Genomic DNA, 22832 nt, shown 5'->3' with positions numbered 1-22832 from the left:
AAAGAGAATATATACTTATGTACATGACTAAATCACTTTGCTGTATACCTGAAATTAACATAAGACTGTAAATCAACTGCATTTCAATAAAGATTTTTAAAAAGACATTGGGATTGAGGGAAGGTAAATTAATTGTCCAAGGTCACTTGATCACGCAGAGCAGAATGCAAATACCCATCCTGACCTCTCTGCACCATTGTGCCTCTCTGCTGGATCTGTCTTGAAGCTCTGTGTTTTGAATCTGCTTGCAATGATCCTCTTGCAGGTGTTCACCAGTGCCAATGATGATGACCGTCAGGGCAGTGGACAAAGTTCCACTTCTACAAATCTGATGGTACAGAGCCCTTTGCCTTGTCAGCTGCTGGAGGTTTTAGCTTCAAGCTAAGGAGCGTGAGTACAATTCTTTGGGTAGGGCAAGCATTTCTAAGAAAAGCAGGAATTCGAAGGCAGTTTGCTTTCAGAAGAGGGTTGCTGCTAAGTCGCTTCAGTCATGTCCGACTCTGTGCGACCCCATAGATGGCAGCCCACCAGGCTCCCCCGTCCCTGGGATTCTCCAGGCAAGAACACTGGAGTGGGTTGCCATTTCCTTCTCCAATGCATGAAAGTGAAAAGTGAAAGTGAAGTCGCTCAGTCGTGTCCGACTCTTAGCGACCCCATGGACTGCAGCCTACCAGGCTCCTCAGTCCATGGGATTTTCCAGACAAGAGAACTGGAGTGGGGTGCCATTGCCTTCTCCATCAGAAGAGGGTTGGCAGCAGTGTAAAGGGGATGAAGTGGTAGAAATGGATAAGAGAACATAGTTTAGGAAGTTCTTGAGACAGTTCAGGTGAGGTGTGCTGAAGCCTGGACTGGGGCAGGAGCAGCGGGAACAGAGGAAGGACCTGGCTGTGGAAAAGTCACAGAAGGAGAACTGACAGAGCGTTCTGCTCATGGGTAGGGTTTTTAGAGAGAGGGGTTGGGAGGAATCAAAGATGGCCTTGAGGTCCTGGGTGCTATGAGCCCCAGCAGAAGAGGCCAGCAATAAAGCAGCAGGTTTTATGGGGGCAGGCGATGCTGTGGGAAGATGTAGGTGTTTCTGCATCCACATGGCATCTGGGCACCAGAGTTCTGGTAGCTGACGTGAGAGACCAGAGTCTTGGAGGGAGGCTGGCCAGCAGCAACACATGCCTCCAGGATGGCAGGACAGGACAGCAGGGATCCCCGGATCTCACTGTTAACTGGGCATCACTGTTTTGGGCACTGTCTCATTGAATCTCTATGCCACATCTGTCAGAGAGGTACTTCTATTTTTAAAATGAGAAAATGGATGCTCAGAAAACATTCCGTGAAATCTCCTTCCCAAAGAGGGCTGTCAGGGTGATCTCACCCAAAGGGATAGAGTCCTTCTGGGTCAAAGTCCGGCTGATTTACTGTCTCTGGTTATAGCCAGTCATTCTTGTCACTTATCTTTATGGCCTTTTGGTGCTTGGATATTAGATTGTAAGGGATCAGAATGAAGCAGATGTCAACTCTTGAAACCATGTTCTTGCCATGTTAATGGAAACGCGCATTTCCCTGACTGGAGGTGAAGTGTGTGTGTGGTGTGCACACAAGCACACAAGTATATACGTGCACACTCCTGTGCTTGCCTGTTGTCACACTGTTGGGGCAAGGAGTACAGGGCAGCTATAAGCGTCTGGGTTTTCTTTCCAGGTAAGCTTAGCACATGATAGAATAATCTATGCTTTGTTTTTTCCGGTTCAGCAACCAGTGTCTGTATCACAGTGCATAAGAAAAGTGTAAGAAAGTGTTAGTCATTCAGTTGTGTCTGACTCTTTTTGACCCATGGAATGTAGCCCGCCAGGCTCCTCTGTCCATGGAATTCTCCAGGTAAGATTACTGGAGTGGGTTGCCATTCCCTTCTCTAGAGAATCTTTCCACCCAGGGATAGAACCTGGGTCTCCGGCATGGCAGGCAGATTCTTTACCTCCTGAACCACCAGGGAAGCTAGTGTATAGGTGTCTCCCACAGACACAGACACACACACACACATACACACCTGCCGGATGCTTTGAGCCCCAGACACACACAAAGGGCTGTCCTATTTTCTTTCATTGCTGGCCCAGTTCTGTCATTTATGTGATATCCCTGTAGCTTTGCAAGCAAAGGGACCTTTCTAAAGTAGGTCAGTGGAGCATTCCCTGCCCTACACACATCTTCCAACAGGTCTCTGCCCCACGTCTGTAACAGGAGATGGCCTGTCCCCGGAGATCCCTAGCTTCCAAACACAGAATTAATCATGGGTCCTTTCTACATTTGTCTGTCATGGCTTTGTCTTAACTTCAAGCAGGAAAGCATAAATCAGCAACATCACAGTCAGGAAAACGTTTTGTAGCTACAAGTTTAGAAAATGCTTAAAGTGTATCCAGAATGCACTGTCTACTTTCTGTCTCAACTCCACCTTGACTAATTTCTCTCCTCTCCTTCTTCCCTAGGCAGCTTTTTAATTTCTTGGCAGGTGGGACAAGGAGAAAATAAATGAAGCCCAGAAGGTCTCAGGAGAACACGGAAGTATATATATTCAGAATCTCTAGCTGGCGACCTGGACCCGAAGGGCATAACTAAAAACATAACAAAATACCACCTTGAATTAGCATCCTCCCCCATCAGGCCAGGTATTTATGTACTGAAAACACTCTCCTGTATTGTCATTTCTCTCCACTAAGGTATGATCTTGAAGGGCTCCTGAAGTGCGGATCTCTTCTTTGGGGCACAACAAAATTATCATTTCTCTGAAAATCACCTCAATGTCGTGATTATAGAAATCACCAAAACACTTGCAAACATCATGATGGATGACTTAGGAGGAGCAGTCTCTTTTCTCTGGCTACCTTTCTTTTTTCACATTTTCCTCCCAAATGTGATCATTTAAGACTTTGGTCAATTACTAGTAAAATGAACAGTTCACAGGAATGAAGTCCTGCATTTTCTTTCTTACACTGAGTGGATAGCAGCAATGTCTGGCAACTTGGGGAATTTTTATGCATATAAAGATTCATCACCACATGGTCCCTTTTTTAACAGTCATGAGACGTTTGAGGACAGCATGGGAGGCAGTGTCCATGTCATTCTAATGTCACAGCACGTGTACCTTTAGAAAAACAATTTTGGACACAGATGTGGAAGTATGGCCAACAGCACTGAGATGAACCAAACTCTAACAGTTTCTTTAGGTCCTGACTTCCCCAAACTGGTCCCCCCAGTAGGATTCAGATGTTCTCCCATCAGTGATGTGGCTTTAGGACATCCCAGTCTGATGCCCTTGGATGGGAGTGAGAGGGTGGGATGGCCCTGGAAGGCAGGCATCATGGGGCCTATTAAACCCACCCTGCCCAGTGGACACTGCAGGATCTGCACGGAAAGAGACCAGTAGGTCTTCAGCTGGAAGAGTCAAGGGCGCCTCCTCACTTCTTCCAGTTTCTACGTAATTCCAGTCCCTTCTCCTCTGGTACCTCCCGGTCTCCTCACTTGAACTTATGAAGGTGTCAGACATCAGCACTGGGCTGGTACACAGTCGGTGCTCAATGTTTGATGGATCTACAGCTATTGAGATTACCCATAGTTCTATCTTTATAATGGTGAACATTTTTGTGTGCAATAAAAATAATCATAATTCTGATGATAATAGTTATTAATGGCTAATCATCCATTTATCTATTCATTCATTCAACAAATTCACATTGAACACCTGTTGCAGGCTGGGTGCCAGGCTTAGTGCCAAGGCTGCCACAGCAAACATGGCACATCACAGAGAAGCGCCCTGCCCTCAGGAGTAAGTGCAGTGACATCTGCCATTCACCTTGTCTATGTGACAGCATTCATTAAGGATTATATTATACTAAACAGAAGACAATTGTAGACAGCTTCAACTTTTAGCTGACAGTAAAATACAAGAGATACTATGATAAAGGAGTCAAAATAAGGAATTAAAAACCCTGAAAGAATGCATAGGAAATATAGGAGAGCAAACAATTTTCATAATCAAAATCCTTATTAGAAGTGAAGGTCAAAGCTGATGGTACAGATGGTTTAGTTACCATCACAAAGCAGCAGTTCTAAGATCTTTGGGTTTCATGCACTAAAGTAAAAGAGGAGACTGTGCAGATAGCATCAGCGAGAGCAGAGTGGACAGCGGACAGAGCTGCAGAACAGCCTGAGGGACAGTAAGTGGAGACCATGAGAATTCCTGGGTTGGACTCTGCTCACCATTCTGCCCCAACCTGCGAGAGGTTCATCAGCTAAGCAAGGGGGCCCATGGCAATGACCTCCCTTATGCCTTTGGTATTCAGAGCCTCTGGGAAAATATTACTGAACAACTGAGAAACAAAAATAAGAGCTGAAGAATGGAGACATTATGTAAGAATAGAGCTGGTGGTAAATACTAGAATCAGTTAAACATGGAAATGTCTAAATTGACGTACAAATCTTGTTACAAAAAGGTATATGTATCTTAAGGTTTATTCTCAATCAAATGTCTGAATTGCAAAATATTGGAATAACAATAAAACTTTGGATTGGTAAGAGTGTTGTACTTATTTACAAAAACAAGAAGTTGAAATACTATTGCTGGAGGATGGGAGTTGTGATTAAAACCTCAGTAGGCTTATTTGGAACAATAGAGCAATAAAAATACCATATTCTCACTTTTTAATAAATCTAAAATCCAATTATGTTTATTTTCAAAAGAAGCACACAGAACGCATGACAAAAAAGATTTGAAATTAGAGGTTGATAAAGATGTATCAGGCAAATACAAAAAACTTAGGTGGAGGCATTAATAGTGGAATTCATGACAAAAGTATTCAGAACACTTGCTGACATAAATCACAACAAGATTTTTTTTTTTTACCCACCTTCTAGAGCAATGAGAATAAAAACAAAAATAAATAAATGGGATCTAATTAAACTTGAAAGCTTTTGCATAGCAAAGGAAACCATAAACAAGATGAAAAGACAACCCTTGGAATGGGAGAAAATATTTGCAAATGAAGCAACTGACAAGGGATTAATCTCCAAAATATAGAAACAACTCATGCAGCTCAGTATAAAAAAACAAGCAACCCCATCAAAAACTGGGTGGGAGATCTAAACAGACATTGCTACAAAGAAGACATGCAGATGTCAAGAGGCACATGAAAAGATGCTCAATACCACTAATTATTAGAAAATGCAAGACAAAACTGCAGTGAGGCACCACCTTACACTGGTCAAAATGGCCATCAACAAAAAACCTACAAACGATAAATGCTGGAGAGGGTGTGGAGAAAAGGGAGCCCTCCCACACTGTTGGTGGGACTGTACATTGATACAGTCACCATAGAGAACATATGGATGTTCCTTAAAAAACTAAAAATAGAACCCCTTATGACCCAGCAATTCCACTCCTGGGCACACCTGGAGAAAACCATAATTCCAAGACACATGCAGCCTAATGTTCACTGCATCACTACTTACAATAGCCAGGACATGGAAGCAACCTAAATGTCCATCAGCAGAGGAATGCATAAAGAAGATGTAGTATAGGTACACAATGGACTATTATTCAGCCATGAAAAGGAACAAAACTGTGCCATTTGCAGAGATATGGATGGACCTAGAGACTGTCATACAGTGACGTCAGAAAGAGAAAAACAAGTATCATGTATTAAGGCATATATGTGGAATCTAGAAAAGTGGTACAGACAAACCTATCTGCAGAGCAGAAACAGAGACAGAGACATAGAGAATAAACGTATGGACACCAAGGGGGAGAGGTGGGATGAACTGGGAGACTGGGGTTGACATATATACCCTACTATGTATAACATAGAAAACTAACGGGAACCCACTGTATAGCATAGGGAACTCTACTGAGTGCTCTGTGGTGACTTAAATGGGAAGAAAATCCAAAAAAGAGGATATATATACACATATCACTGATTCACTTGGCTGTACAGCAGAAACTAACACAGCATTGGAAAGCAACTAAACATCAATAAATTTTTTTTAAGTGTTCAATGAAATTGGATATCATTTTATTTGGCTATGGATATAATTCACAAGGAAGGAGTCCCTGCTATGACCCTTTGTGCACAGGGTAACTTCACATTAAAATACACAACACAAAGGAGAAATGAAGAGAAAATTGTCAGATGAGAAAATAGGGCTTCTGGGCCCAGCTTCCTTTTGGGCAGAGTGGAGACCTGACATACCAGGGGAGCAGCTTTCAAACGATTAGGGAGTCTTCCATGTTCTTCTGTTTCTGTTGCTGGGTCTTTAAGGCTGATGACTTTTCTTCCCACTCATTCACTAGTCTTTTTAAAGTACTCACCATGAGCCAGGTGTGTGCTGTGCTGGCTGCTGTGGGAATAGGCACCTACATTAGACCAGATCATGCCTTAAAAAGAAATAAAAAATAGTTCTGGAAAGAAGGTATCTGGCAGTAAATAGAATGAACTCTCTTGGAAAAACCTCCTTAATTGATGGAATGGACTCATGCAATGAGTTAGTTATTCTCATAGTACATATTGACTTGCTCAAGTCTTTAATTCCAATGAGATGCAGAGTACCACAAGGAAATTCAGTGCTCTCCTGAAATGAGTTATTACAGACAGTTCAGTGTAAAGACAGATGGAATAGATGTAGTGGGTGTCCAGTGAAGATGAGTCCCCGACACTAACTCCTACTGCTAAGATCTAAGGATGGCAAGAGTGGATCGTTTTCACAGAGAAAGCATTTTCCTTCTAACCAAGTATGAGAGGATTCTCCTAGTCTAAGACTGGGTCCTGAGTCCCGTTGACTCAAAGGATGTGGCGTTCAGCCTTGGGGCTGGTAAACACACCCGACTGCCTACTTCTCTCATGTCTCCATGAAAAGTTGGCTTGATCATCTTTGGTTTGCATAGGTAACACCATTTCTGGGACGGAGGTGATCAAAAAGGCTAGTCATGTCCTGGAGGCAAGATTAGATTAGTAGGGGACAGGTCAGCAGGGGAGGAGCAGTCTCAGGTGTCAAGTCCAAGGTCAAGGGCAACACTGGCACCAGGATGGAGTAACTGCATCAAGGCCACAGGCAGAGAGAGGTGGGCAGGGAATGAGACTGCGGTACCCATCTATTTGTATTGCTGCCTTCCTGTGGCAAATGTTTAGCCTCTCCAGCTCTCAGGCCAGGCAGTCAGGGGAGGCACACATGTGAAACCTTGTAAACCCAGCTCTGCATGTCTGCTCCAAGTTAGAAATTCTCGACAGTGAGGATGCTGGATCCTGTTAAATAAATGTCCATCAGCTAGAAACTACACAAGTGAGATTTGATTTTTCTTGGTTATCATTAATGTCATCCTTGGTTCTCAGTTGAAAGGAAAAAAAAAAACAACTTGCTTTAATATATTCTCTGGAATGCCATTCTAGGGGGTTAACAGCAGGTGGTTTTTCCTTAGAATTTAGAATCTGAAGATGACCTGTGGCTTGAAGAAAACAAAGCTTCAGTTGAGTATGTAGAGACAAGACATTAGGTTTGCAGAGTAAAGAAACAGGCGGGACTTCCCTGGTGGTCCTTTGGGTAAGAATCCACCTGCCATTGCAGGGGACAGCGGTTCAACCCCCGGACTGGGAGAATTCCACATGCTGTGGAGCAATTAAGCCCGAGGGCTGCAACTACTGAGCCCATGCTCCAGAGCTCATGAGCCACGACTACTGAGCCCACGAGCCCCAGAGATCATGCTCTGCAACAAGAGAAGCCACTGCAGTGAGAAACCCATGTACTGCAACGAAGATCCAGTGCAGCCAAAAATAAAAATAAATAAACGGATAAAAACTAAAAGAAATGAAAAGGGGAAGATCAGTCAGCTGTGCTCCCTCACAGATCACAAGTCCTGTGCAGTGTTTCGGGAAGGATGACGCCCATCAGCCTCTGCTTCACCTAACTCCTCACCTCTCCTTGCCTCCTTCCCGTGCTGTCTCTCCTTACCTGTCTCCTTTGGCCTCACATCACCTCTCTAATCCCTTTTCTCCATTCATAGAAGGAGTCTCTATTTGCTTTACTTGGTTTTCATCTTTGAAAAGAGCAGTGTGCCTTGTTGATTGTTTTTATCTCTTTCTTAAGATAAAAAGGCAGTTACACTATACATTTAATTCCAGAAGAGAAAAGTAGAGATTCTCTTTAACACAGAGCATTTTGGGGGGTGTGATTTTCAAAACAGAACCTTTCCAAACTGTCGCTGTACTTGAGGTGTACCTGGAATCCTCCTTAGGGTTAAGGAATGTTACATTCCTCAGAGATGAATTCATTTCCGTTACTTGTTTTAAGAACACACGGGCTGTTTGTCTTTTCACACTCGTCACAACGAAATGGAAAATAGAGACTCATGATCACCTATTTAAAGGTTATGAATAGCAGTGCCTTGAAAAGGCCTGGTGGAAATCTGTGTGGAAACTGAAAGTGAAGCATCAGATTCCAAAGCAAGGAAGACAAACACGAAAACCAAGTTGGAGACCAAACTGCCTCAGAGTTCTGAGCATGAGATGATGAACAACCTGCCCCACCTCCCCCGCCCTCCATCTAAACCCCTGCCACGGGAACAGTCAGGAACCAGGCATCACTTCCAGATGCAGAAGGGACATGGAAGGTGGTTCAGCTCCAAGAGTCAGCAGTGTCTCCCAGACAAACAAGGCTCCATGAGGCAGAGCCATCCTAAGCCTGGTGACGGGCTGCATTATTAACATTTTTCACCTTGTCCTCTGCCAGTTGTCTCTGCTGTTCCTGCTGCTAAGGGCAGAGTGTATTCTCCATTTGTAGACAAGGGTTTGACCCACATCCTTGGTGGAGTGCCCGTGGAAGTGATAGGGCACCATCTCCAACCCAAGGTCCTGGGGAGCTTTGTACAGTTCCACTTGTCCTTGCCATTAGAAGGACGTGGCTTGACAGACCATGCATCCAAGGAAAAGGTGAGAGATAAGGAAGAGACAGAAGACGCACTAACTGAGCTGAGTCTGTATCAGCCGAACCCCAGCAGATCTGAAGATGCTAAGTAATAGTATAAGGAAGCTGGAATCTTAAAGTGGTTGTGACAGTTTTTCCGGAAATCCTTGACTGAGGCAAAGCACTGTTGTTAAGTGTGGCTTGTTGGAAGGAAGAACGTGAATAATAAAAGTGACTCGAAAATGAAGAGTGTGGTTATGTAAGGGTTTTCTGAGGATGAAGACAGGCCTGTGTGCATGGTTGCAAGAGGGGCTGACGTTGCTCCCCATTTTGAATCACCCCTCCCCCTTAACTGGGTCTTGGCGAAGGGCACCACTCAACCCTGGTCCCGGCCATATGGGAAACCACTGATATGTCCATGGCCAGTGATGACACACTGAACTCTCTGGGAAGCAACACACGTTCCAAATCTCATTTCAAAGACTATCAGACAGTTAAGTCGGGGGCCTACTTCCAGATGACCTACACCCGGGAGAAGTTAAAACCACTGGCTACTCAGAAGGTAGACCAGTTACCAGTTACATCAGTTACATGGCTATCTTCTCCCGGAAATTTACTTGCCTTTTACCTTTACCCCTTGTCCCCAACTCTTCCCTCTAAAGCCATAGAGAGTGAGTCTCTTGACTTTTCCAATACAGGATTTTAAAACACCGTTGCACACGCAAAGTCTTTTCCACATCAAACTCCCAGAGTTTCCTCACAATCTTATCCTGGCATGCACTCAACATTCTGATCCCTCTCTTCTAGATGCCTGCTCACTTGTTCACACCCCTCACAAAATAGGAAATGCAGAACCACAGACAATCTTTAGGGTGCACAAAAAACATGGCTGTGCTAAATTTCTTCAGTGGTGACCGACTCTTTGTAACCCCATGGACTATAGCCCGCCAGGCTCCTCTGTCCATGGGATTCTCCAGACAGGAATACTGGAGTGTGTTGCCATGCCCTTCTCCAGGGGATATTCCTGACTGAGGGATTGAAACAGTGTCTCCTGGGGCTCCAGCATTGCAGGCAGATTCTTTACCACTGAGCCACCAGGGAATCTATGGTTGTGTAGATGAGGGACTAATTATTTTGTGTTACCTAGACATTATTTTTAAAATTTTTATGCCTATAAAGTGTAAAAAATTTTTCTGATACACTAATTTGGTTTACCCTCCAAATAGCTTTCTCTTCCTTAGAAAAATGACTATTTTCTTGTTCCATAATAATGATAATGATATTAACTCCAATGGCCCTCCTTTACTGAGTGAGGTGTATTAGATGCCTGATACCTTCCTTCTGCCAGTTCATTAATCCACACAAAGTCCTGAGGGTTGTATTATCATCTCCACATAAAATGAGGACACAAGTTCAGAGAAGATGCATCACTGGCACCAGGTTGCACAGCTACATGGGACTTAAATCCAAGCTCCTGGTTGTTCTGCCATCCTCGCACCCTCATCTCATTTTATCTAGGAAGTGTGTTTAGTCATTCAGTCGTGTCCAACTCTTTGGGACCCCATGGATCGTAGCCCGCCAGGCTCCTCTGTCCATGGGATTCTCCAGGTAAGAATATTGTCATGGGTTGCTATTCCCTTCTCCAGGGGATCTTCCTGACCCAGGGATTGAACTCGGATCTCCTGCACTGTAGGCAGATTCTTTATCATCTGAGGCACCAGGGTAGCCCTTTACCTGGGAAAGGAAAGGGCTAACTGTGTCATAAGAATGCTGCTGCTACTGCTGCTAAGTCGCTTCAGTCGTGTTCGACTCTGTTCGACCCCATAGATGGCAGCCCACCAGGCTCCCCCGTCCCTGGGATTCTCCAGGCAAGAACACTGGGGTGGGTTGCCATTTCCTTCTCCAGTGTGTGAAAGTGAAAAGTGAAAGTGAAGTTGCTTCAGTCGTGTCCATGACCCCATAGACGGCAGCCCACCAGGCTCCTCCATGCATGGGATTTTCCAGGCAAGAGTACTGGAGTGCGGTGCCATCACCTTCTCCGTGTCATAGGAATAGTCAGGAGCAAAACAGGGGTCAGGGCTCTCTCCATTCTGTGTACCACATGGAAAGGTACCTCTCTGCCCACTTCAAACAAAGATGGTCTCTCATCCTGTGACATGACAAAGCCTTCAGTGGGAATATAACACTCACATGATTGGCATCAGGGCCAGGATGGAAAGGAATCAACAGAGGCCAGTCCTGCGATCTTCAACTCAGGTTTTCTTCCATTGCTGTGGTTGGCACTGCTGATGCCCTGCCCAGATACCCTTTACTGGGCATGAATAGGCAGAACAGTGGCCTCCCAAAGATGTCCATGTTCTAGTCCCCGGAGCTTGAATGGTTATGTTGTGTGGCAAGGGGAACTCAAGGGTAGAAGTGGAAGTAAGGCTGCTAATCAGGTGACTCTGAGATGGGAAGGTCATACTGGCTTATTCAGGTAGGTCCAGTGTAATCGAAAGGGTCCTCTGGAAAAGGGGGAGAGTCAGGGCCAAAGAGATGGTGGTGAGACCTGCCATGGCCTTGCTTCACTGCACTGAAGATGAAAAGGGGCCACAAGCCAAGGTGCATGTAGCCACGAGAAGCTGGAAAAGGCAAGAACATGGATTCTTCCCTCCAGCCTCCAGAAAGGACCGCAGCTCTGTGCACACCTCGATTTCAGCCCCATGAGACTCACTGTGGACTTCTGACCTCCAGAACTAGAAGATGATAAAATTATTGTTTTCAATTACCAAGTTTGTAGTAACTTGTTTTAGTAGCAAAAGCCCACGAATACACCAGTGGTATCCCTGCTGGCTGGTCAGAGCTCACGGCTGCCCCTTTTCTCGAGAGAACTGCCTTCAGCAGAGCATGAACCACTTTGCTCAGGGGTTTGAAATGACCTCCGTTGTGGAGGAGAGGGGAAGCCCACTGATGCCACAGGCTGGCCTCGAGGAAGGACCAGCTGTTCAAACCCATGCTCCGGAGCTCCCGCAAGATCCACTTAAGAGCACGTCCTTGCACAGTCCCTCCCTTGCCCACTGGTTTCCATTTCCCCTTCTCGTCCTCTCAATAGATTACGGGCATGTGAGTCCCTGTCTCTGCTCTGCTTCTGGGGAATCCGGCCTATGACAACTGTCATGCTCAGAAGAGACTCTGGGCCATGGGAAGTGGGCACTTAAGGGGAAACTGGGGGCTGGGAGAGGTGGGTGTTGGCGCTGAGGAGCTGGAAGGCGAGAGGAACAACATGTCAGGGTCACTGGGGCCCTGGCTCCCAGCTTGGGAATCAGGCTCTTGATCTTAAAGTGTTCTTGTCTCAAGCCTTGGCGGCCCAGCCCAGGGCCACAGCATCCAGGCCATAAGTGAGCAGAAGGCATGGTGTGGGCCCAGCCCTGGGACCCCAGCTGGGGAAGGGCTGTCTCCCACACCTGCATCCCTCTCAGCCATGGTCCAGGCGCTCCGGGTTTTGCTTGGCTCCGTCTCTGCAGGACAAGTTCCCGACTCGGTCAGCTTTGCATCTTTTTGATTTTCAGCCTCATTTCCTCTCTTAATTCCAGGCTTCTGCCCTTTAACTTCTCCTAGGGTGGGTGCATCCTAACGGCCCCCCTGAGAGAAATGTGGGCATCTCCTTCCCCCTCCTCCCTTGTTGTGTAGTGGACCAGTCGATCACTTAGGACATGCGGCTGTCTTGATACAACTGGTTTCAATTCACTCTGGGTCCCACCCTAAGTCCCCTTCCTTTTATGGTTTCCTCTATCTGTTTGGTCATTGGGTTTCTGCCGAGAGGCAGGGGGTGTCAAGTGTGGAGCCTCTGTGCGTGCAATTCCGAATGGCTGCATTTTCCTTCTGGTTGGGACATTTTATAGCTCACTCCCTTCTGGGCACAAGCCCTAAGACACTCAGGCCACCACCATTTCTTTGTGGTACCAGGAGTGAGTCCTTCCCGAGGTCCAGAGTTGGTAATCACCATTACCACTCAATCCTCTGTTTTGGGTCAGTGCCTCCCTGAGGTCTCCTCCCTTCCACACCTGCCTGCCCTGCTCATTCACCTGTAACTCACCACGCCACAGACCCCCTGCCCAGGTGACCTCAGGCAGACACGGCCACGCAAGCACGAATGGACCCTGCAATGCAGCGCTCAGATCCCCTTACAGAATGGAGGCATTCGAACTCCAACTGCCCAGTATCTTGGTTGCCTCCCACAGAATCCCTCTCAGCTAACTGCCCTTGGCAGTTTTTAAGAGCGGCTTTGTCCAAGATGTGGCCCTCTACCTGGGGGCTGCCGATATCCAGTGAGAGGTGATGCAGGGTACAAAGTCCCGGACTTCTGGCCTCAAAGCGAGATGACTGAACGGGGCTGGAGAGCACCCCGGGGAGCAGTTGAAGGCTCTGTCATATCCGCACCATTACCCAGCTTCTCCTCTGCCCAGCCCTGCTTCCCTTACCTTTGACACACAGTGTTCTCTCGTGAGTGCGTGCATGCTAAGTCGCTCAGTCATGTCCGTTTCTTTGTGACTCTATGGACTGTAGCCTGCCAGGCTCCTCTGTCCAGGGGATTCTCTAGGCAAGAATACTGGAGTGGGTTGCCATTTCCTTCTCCAGGGGAGCTTCCCAATCCAGGGAGTGAACCTGCATCTCTTATGTCTCCTGCATTGCCATGTGGGTTCTCTACCACTAATGCTGTCTGGGAAGCCCGGTGTTCCTCCAGGGGATCACAAACAATCCTCCCCACTGCCAGACGGTCTAAGAGTCTGTCCACAGGGGCCTGGACTCAGGTGCACCCCTCTCACCTGGCTTTCCAGAGATGTGGGGACCTGCAGGAGGGGGCAGGGGCAGGGCTTACCCACGATCATGTGGTTGCAGACGTCACAGAAAGTGGGCTTCTTGAAGATGTGCTCCTGAAAGGCGTGGGCCTTGCCTCCGCCGCCGGGGTACAGGCCGGCCCTGGTGGGTGTGGAGGTCAGGCTTCCGGGGGCGGGGAGCGGGCTGGAGCCGGGGCTGACCCCCGCCAGCACGTCCGCCTGCAGCTTCACGTCGCTGTTGGTTCGCTGGAAGAAGTTGTCAGCGCTTTTGCTCCGTAAACTCTTGGTCTTGAAAGAAAGTGATCGTTTTAGTTTCTGGAGCTGCAATGCAATGACAGAACAGGCTTACGATCAACCATGCAGACTCCTGCTGTGAGTGTTGGGGGGGTGGGGGTGAGGCCTGCTCCATGGGCTGCTCCGTTCCTGACACCCTCAGCCCCTGTGGAGGCGCACAGGGGTGCCTGCAGGGGTGGCTAATGTCAATGGCCCCCACCCCGCCCTCCTCCTCCTCCCTGCCTCCCTGGGCACCCACCAGTATGCTTCAAAATAGCTCATGGTTTTTGACACTGTTTGCCTTTCGAATTGGAATCACTGGAAACATTAAGTGTATGAACTCCTGGGATCACAACTGGGTCCATCATGCTGGGGTCTGTGCTGGCCTTTCTCTGCTGTGGTCCCTTGGCCACCATTTGTCTGTTCACACAGCAAAGAAGAGGAGACCATCGACCGGGAATTAAAGTGGCTAAAGCATCACAGAACGCAAACCAGAGCTTCCCAAGCCTGCTGGGCTCCAAAGCATATGGCTAAGTGTGTGTGTGTGTGTATGTGTGTGTGTGTGTGTGTGTGTGTGTGTGTTTGAGGAGAACATCATGTGGAATTATCCACCTGACTTTCTCTGCTCTGCCCCCTGCCCTGCCTCTTGGTTTTGATCCTGGCAAAACTAGGCCATTTCTCCTCTGCCTTTGGGACCTATGAAGAAGCACCACACGGGCTGGAGGAATCCTGGGTGGTTTGGTCCAGCCCGCTTCTCCAATCTAGTCTTCCCATGGGAGCTGAGAGGATATATGGGGAACACAGATGTGACCACATGAGCTTGTTGTTCAAAATCCTTCACAAAGTTCCTTTTGTCCTTTATAAATTAAATTTATTTTATTCTTTTGGCCATGAGGCATGTGGGATCTTAGCTTCCTGACCAGGGATGGAACTCATGTCCCCTGCATTGAAAGTGCAGTCTTAACCACTGCACTGCCAGGGAAGCCCCTGTTCTCTATAAATTTAAAGAAAAGCTCCTTGCCACGGGCTCCAAGGACTGGTAGATTCTGGGTCCCAGTGACAGCTTAGACTGACATCCACCTTGCTCTTGCCATCCCAGCCACAGTGACCTTTTAAAAGTCTAGGTTACTTTTTATGCTTTTTTTTTTTTTAACCCTTCTACCTCATTTTATTTTGATTGCTTGGTTTTCTAAAATTAATTTATTTTTTAATTGAAGGATAATCGCTTTACAGAATTTTGTTGTTTTCTGTCAAACCTCAACATGAATCAGCCATAGGTATACATATATCCCCTCCCTCTTGAACCTCCCTCCCACCTCCCTCCCCATCCCACCCCTCTACGTTGATACAGAGCCCCTGTTTGAGTTTCCTGAGACATACAGCAAATTCCCGTTGGTTATCTATTTTACATATGGTAATGCAAGCTTTCATGTTACTCTCTCCATACATCTCACCCTCTCCTCCCTTCTAATTATGCTTTTAAATCATCAGCTCTTAGTGCAGAGTGTCCCCTCTGCCCAGACAAAAGAAATGAACCACTTGGCAGGCAGCTGCATGACCTGTCATAGGTCACTTCACCTGAAAAGGAGCATTTCCCTTGTAATTGAATATCCATTCCTGTTGCCTGGAATTAATGTCTAAGCCCCAAAGCTGTAGACAGAAAGTGCTGATCACACTGTTCTAATAAAGGCCTCCATTTATTAGACAGCCCTACTGGACATACAGATGACTTCACCCGGACTTGCCGAGTCTAGCCACCTCTGCATCAAGCCCCCAGCCTTCCCTGCAGGAGATCAGGAAGATGTGGTGGGTTTAGTGCTTGGGGTGGATGCCACAATTCTCTACTTTACCCTTCCCATGCTCCTTGGCAAGGTGACTTCAAGATCCTCCCATCCAAGCTGGAGCTCCTTGAATCCTGTTGGTTTGCAGGTATTTGACCAACAGCAGGTAGCAGAAGCAACTTCAAAGCCATTTCCAAGCCCAGACTTCAAGATGTCTTGCACACCTGTCTTCTCCCTCAGAAACCTGCCCAGCTGCCATATGTACTGAAGGACGATAGGAGACATACGGTCCAGAAACCACCCCCATCACTCGAGTGACATCCCAGAAGCAGAGCCACCCTGCTCCCTGCAGGGAATCAAGGATCCAGATGAGAAAAGAGGAACTGCGCAGCTCAATCCTGATCAAACTGTCGACCCACAGAGTCATCCACTGAAGAGATGGCTGGTGTTCTGAACCACAAAGTTGGGTATCTTCTGTGTGTAAACAGCAATACAGTGCTGTTCTCCCCACCTTTTAGATACGTGCTAGGAATGTGCTTTGCTGTCCATCTGAAGTTGCAGTGGCTATGTGAAGCCAGTGCTCCACTTCAGTGAGCTGTCTGGGGAGGGTGGTCTCGGGGGACACCCTGCAGGGCCCTCAAGCTCCACTGAGACCAGGAATGGAGCGTCATCAGTCAGAAAGGGTTAGCCAGAGATGCAGCAACAACCTACAGAAACTGTGGGCCGTCAAGACTCTTGTCCCTTCCCCTCCATCCTACAGCCCAGATGCAGCAGAGGGGCTAGACCTGACAGAGAAGAAGGTGCTCCTGGGTTATCTTGGGGTGTTTGTTACTGACCCATAATCTAGTGCATCCTCACTGATACAGAAGAAGGAAGTCACGAGCCCTTGGGAGCACTGCACTTATTTTGAAGAGAAACTTCCATCTCCATCTAAGCTAACTGCAAGCGGGCTATGAACCACTCACTCTGTGAGCCTGAGCCACACAGAGGTGAGACCCTGGAACTAGTAAAGAAGCAGAACACACGCTCTTCATGTCAAGTCCTTCTGGCTATAAACTGGACTGGTGCTGAAGGAAGGCAGACTGGAGGCAAGTGATTGAAGTATACATATTACACACACACATATATTGTATATTGATATAATATAGTATGCAATTATACATATATAATATATCATATTAAATACTATATATATGGCTAATAAGAGGTTCAAACTACTACTACTTATTTGTAAAATAAGTTGCATGGGTGGACCTCCAGATTGTCATACTGAATGAAGTCAGTCACACAGAAGGGGCAATATCGTATGACATCTATTATATGTGGACTCTAAAAACAAATGATACAAATGAACTTACTTACAGAACATAAACAGGTTCAGAGACATAGAGAATGAACTTACATTGCCGGGGGTAAGAATGGGGGAAAAGGACAGTTAGGGAGTTTGGGACAGTCATGTACACACTGCTATATTTAAAATGGACAATCAGTAAGGACCTACTCTATAGCCCATGAAACTCTGCTCAATGTTATGTGGCAGCCGGGATGGGAGAGGAGTTTGGGGGACAATGAACACATGTATATGTATGGCTGAATTCCTTTGCTGTTTACCTGAAACTATCACAATTTTGTTAATTGACTATATTCCAATAGAAAATAAAGTTTTTAAAAAATAGGTTGCAAAGATGGACAGCACAGGGAATATAGCCAGAATTTTATAATAACTTTATATGGGTATAATGTATAAAAATATTAAATCAGTATGTAATACACTGAAAACTAATACAATATTGAAAATCAAAAGTTAAGTTACTCGGTCGTGTCTGACTCTTTGCGACCCCATGGACTGTAGACCACCAAGCTCCTCTGTCCATGGGATTTTTCAAGCAAGAATACTGGAGTGGGTTGCCATTTCCTTCTCCAGGGGATTGTCCCGACCCAGGGATCAAACGCAGGTCTCCTGCATTGCAGGTGGATTCTTTACTGTCTGAGCCAGCAGGGAAGTCTACTGTAAGTTAAATATACTTCAATTAAAAATAAAAATTTGACCCCAAGTATCTAGGTCCATGTCTGGAGACCTTTTTCATACCCTCATTCTGTTATTTTGTATTGTGTTAACTCAAGAAAAACTTGCTTGGGTCTTGAAAAAAGTGGTTAATGGATTAAGTCAATTTATAAGCCGAATCCTTTGTGTATTTTATATGCTATGTCTGATCCTTGACTTTTCATTTTCAAAGCACTGCAGAACCCCTCTAAAGCTGCACATTAGATTTATAGGAACCCAGTAAACAATTTTGGTTTAACAGCTTGCACTTTGTAAAGGCAGGCTGGAGAATCAGAAGAGCATGTAGACTCCCAACTCTGTTTAAAGCCTCACTGATGCATTCTTTGGTTTTAACAACTACTTAGCTAAAGATAAGATAGGGGTTAGGGGCAGTTTCCTTAGTCAAATGAACAGAATTGCTACTTTCAGATAATTAAGAAAGAAAACCAGAGTTAGGTTAAACCAAATGAGGGGAAAAAATTACTGATTTTAAACATTAGCTATTAGATGGTTAGAAAATTATTCAGAATTCTTCACTTCAGCAGGGCTCTGGAGTGTTTCTCTATGAAAGACCAATCCAGTGGAAACTGTATGACCTATTCTTTTTTAAAAAAACTTTTATTTAAAGTAACTTCAGTAATACAAAAGTTGCAAAATGGTAGAATCCCTATATAAGTTTCACTCACTTTTCCCTAATGTTAACATCTTATATAAATATAGTAAATTAATTGTAACCAAGAAACTAACACTGGTATAACTATTATCTATAGATCCTATTTGATTTTTTCCAGTGGCCCATAATGTCTTTTTCCTGGTTCAGGATCCGATTCAGATTACATATTGCATTTAGTTACATCCCCATAGTCTCTTTTTAAAATTGAAGTATAAGTTATTTATAACGTTGTGTTTGTTTACTTATTTACTTTTAATTTTTGACTGCAGCCTGCTACGTGTGGGATCCTGTTTCTCCACCAGGGATTGAACACGCACCCCCTGCATTTGAAGGTGGAGTTGTAACCACCGAGCCACCAGGAAGTCCCTCCACAGTCAGTGTCTTCAATCTATATCAGGTCCTCACTGTCCTTGTCTTTCTTACTTTGATTTTTTGAAGACTGCTAAGCAGATGGTGATTGCAGCCATGAAATTAAAAGATGCTCACTGCTTGGAAGGAAAGTTATGAACAACCTAGACAGCATATTCAAAAGCAGAGACGTTACTTTGCCAACAAAGGTCCGTCTAGTCAAGGCTATGGTTTTTCCTGTGGTCATGTATGGATGTGAGAGTTGGACTGTGAAGAAAGCTGAGCGCTGAAGAACTGATGCTTTTGAACTGTGGTGTTGGAGAAGACTCTTGAGAGTCCCATGGACTGCAAGGAGATCCAACCAATCCACTCTAGGGGAGATCAGTCCTGGGTGTTCTTTGGAAGGACTGATGCTAAAGCTGAAACTCCAGTACTTTGGCCACTTCATGTGAAGAGTTGACTCATTGGAAAAGACTCTGATGCTGGGAGGGATTGGGGGCAGGAGGAAAAGGGGACGACAGAGGATGAGATGGCTGGATGGCATCACCGACTCGATGGACGTGAGTCTGAGTGAACTCCGGGAGTTGGTGATGGACAGGGAGGCCTGGCGTGCTGTGATTCATGGGGTCGCTAAGAGTCGGACATGACTGAGCGACTGAACTAAACTGAAGCAGTATTTTGTAGAATGTTTTTCAATTTCAGTTTGTCTGATGCCCTCTCATTATTAGATTGAGGTTTATATATATATATATATATATATGTATATGTGCGTGTGGTGGTGTGTGTGTGTATGTGTGTGTGTGTGTGTATGTATGTGTGTATATATATATATATATATATATATATATGGTAAGATTAGGGAAAAAGTGATGTGTTCTTCTCAGGGCAGCATATCAGGAGGTATCTGATGTCAGTTTGTCCCGTTACTGGTGATACTAACTTTGGTCACTTGGTTGAAGTGATATTTGCCAGGCTGTTCTACTCTAAATTATTTTTTCTTTGTAGTGAATGAGTTTCACACAGGAGGACTACTTTGAGACAATGTAAACATCCTGTTTCTCATCACACATTTGTTTTCTAATCTCAGCATCCATCAATGACCTCCGCCTGTAAAACTTCGCTACTCGGTGCTTGCCTAATGGTGGTATTCTACTTCCATTATCCTTCTGTGTTAATCAGTATTCTATTGTAGAATTCTCCTTTTCATCTATTTATTCAATTGGCTATTTCCGTTAGTATGGACTCATGGATCTTTTCTTTATTCTACGAGTTACAGTTTACTACTACTGCTATTTATTTTGTTGCTCAACTTGTCCCAGGTTTGGCCACTGGAAGCTCCTTTAGGCTTGAATCTGTGTCCTTTTCCATGTGTCCTGATTATCTCTGAAGACTTCCTTACTTTCTGACACTACAGGTTCTCCAGGCTTATCTCATATTCTCCTCATTCCAGTCTTGCAGCCAGCATTTCTCCAAGGAGCCCTGGTCAGTTTTACTGGGGAGTGGTACTTTAAACTGCTATCTGGGTACCAGGTGTGCTTCTTACTATTGGGGTGTCAGTGGCTTTAGCTGTCTCAGTGGACAGAACTAGGAAAAACATTAATGACTACTCATAAACCCATATCCACATATCTATATTTATTTTTATATGAATCTATACAACTATTAAAAAACCATGAGTTCATACTGAAGCACTCCTTTATTTATTAAAACATGTTTGATTGTTCCCTGGTTGATATATGCATGGTTGGACTTTAAGATAGTGTTCTTGGGACTTTGCTGGTGATTCAGTGATTAAGACTCTTCCAAATGTAGGGGGCACAGGTTCCATCTCTGGTCAGGGAACAAGGATCCCACATGCTGTGGGGCACAGTCAAAAACTTTAAAAAATAAATAAAAAATGAAGTTAGTGCTCTTAAAGTACAGCCAGAGGAGATGGGGACGGAAATTAGTTGGGAGGAAATAAACACAGAACAAAGTAGAGAAACTGGAAAAAATTTGAGGAGTGGATAAGATGCCTGAGAAGACTCACACAGCCACTTAATAAATGCTTTTTAAACTAAGTGGGTAAAAGGATCTTTTCACTTCAGTAAATACTTATTGATTATCTGCTTTGTCACATATTCCACTAGGGACAAGGAGAGGCAATGGCATGCCCCTGGTTCTCAAGTTTTCATCTCACTCAGAGAGATACATGGAAAGATCCGTGATACTCATATAATAGCACTAAACTCAGTCTTGCGAGTGGAAAAAAAGCACGGGGGATGTAACTCACTCTTTTATTGTGGTCTAATATTCCATAAAATGGAGGTATTGGATTAACTGTTTCTCTATTGACGGATATTTGATGGCTTCTAGTACTTTTGAGGCTGCAGTCCATGGGGTTGCTAAGAGTCGGACACGACTGAGCAACTTCACTTTCACTTTTCACTTTCATGCATTGGAGAAGGAAATGGCAACCCACTCCAGTGTTCTTGCCTGGAGAATCCCAGGGATGGAGAAGCCTGGTGGGCTGCCGTCTCAGGGGTCACACAGAGTCGGACACGACTGAAGTGACTTAGCATAGCATAGCATAGCATAGTACTTTTGAGGCAGAGACCTGCTTTTGTTTACCAAATTCACTTTCATTTCCTCCTGGCTATACAGTTACATTACACAGCCCAAAGCTTTTGGCAGATAAATGAAGAAATGAGACGGTGTTCTTGCTCATGGAATATACTGAAATGATACGTGTCACTTCTGAAGCTAGACCTTTAGGCTGGGTGCGTACCTGCACATGCTCTCTTCCTGCTTCAGTCCAGCTGCAACATGGGCGTGATGCTGATCCTGCTTCAACTGTGGAGCTTACAACGTTGCCCTAGAGGATGGTGGAGCACGTGTTGGAAGGGAATGGGTGCTTGGGTGGCTCCATGGAGCAGAGCTGCCCTGCTAACCTAAACAGTTGCCCCTGAAGTCTATGTGAGGGAAAAATAAATGTCTGCCTTTTTTGAGGCACTGACTACTGACTGGTGTGCTTGTTACAAGAGTCCATCCTTACTCTCACTAGCATATTTTCTATTATAAAGAACACAGGGATGAATATTTTGTACATACATCTTTGCACACATGTGCAAAGATAAAGAGCTTTAGTGCTGGAAGAACACTTGCTTGTCTATATTTTACAGCCACAGTCCACTGGCTGGTATAGGAGAATGTCTTTTTCTCCATACCTTGGTCAGTACTTCTTATAGTCAACTTTCAAAACATATGCCAATTTCATAGGCAAAAAATGGTTATAAACTTCCAACTTCCTAATTGTCAGCAGGGATAAATTTCCTTTTTATATGTTTATGAGCTAAACTATGTGGCTTGTATGGGCGGAAACTAACTGCTCAAAATTTGATGAATTTCTAGGAGGTGAGTAGATCTTTTTATTGTTATGTACATACTGTAGAGATTTATAGAAACTTTGGCATTTGTGTGGCAAACATTTATCTCAGTTTGTCATTCATCTTTAACTTGATTCATTCAACACGCGTATGGAGGATGAATCTAAAATTTTACAAGTCAGACTGATCAACACTGCTGCTGCTATGAGCTCCCCAGGCGCCGCGGTGGTAAAGAATCTGCCTGCCAACGCAGGACACATGAGAGAGACAGGTTCCGTCCCTGGGTCAGAAAGATCTCCTGGGGAAGGAAACAGCAATGCACTCCAGTATTCTTGCCTGGAAAGTCGCATGGACAGAGGAGCCTGGCGGGCTACAGTCCATGGGGTCGCAAAGAGTAGGAACAACTGAGCAACGAAGCGCACACACAGCTGCTGCTGCAACGGCCAGCAGGTACTGAAGATGCACCGTCTGCTCCTCCATGTGATTCCTGAGGCTGCTGTGTCAGTCAGCTAAGGATATGTGCTTACACTGACCCCTCTTCTGGCTCAAGACATAACACAAGGACTCGAACAACATCTACGTGGATATTCAAGTGAT

The 22832-nt window shown here is 45.3% G+C and overlaps 1 protein-coding gene across 5 annotated transcripts in view; it reads right to left on the bottom strand.

Moving 5' to 3' along the window:
• Positions 1-22832, bottom strand: part of STAC (SH3 and cysteine rich domain) — a 353663-nt gene that overhangs the window by 54506 nt on the left and 276325 nt on the right. For all 5 annotated transcript variants that reach the window (XM_070776015.1, XM_070776016.1, XM_070776017.1 and 2 more), the window contains one exon: positions 13793-14072. In XM_070776015.1, coding sequence (XP_070632116.1) covers positions 13793-14072 — 280 coding nt within the window. The remainder of the gene's footprint in view (positions 1-13792; positions 14073-22832) is intronic.

The sequence above is a fragment of the Bos indicus genome, chromosome 22 (assembly GCF_029378745.1).
Source record: "Bos indicus isolate NIAB-ARS_2022 breed Sahiwal x Tharparkar chromosome 22, NIAB-ARS_B.indTharparkar_mat_pri_1.0, whole genome shotgun sequence".
Classification (NCBI taxonomy): domain Eukaryota; kingdom Metazoa; phylum Chordata; class Mammalia; order Artiodactyla; family Bovidae; genus Bos; species Bos indicus.
The sequence above is the reverse complement of the archived record's forward strand: the minus strand, read 5'-3'. Positions and strand labels throughout refer to the sequence as shown.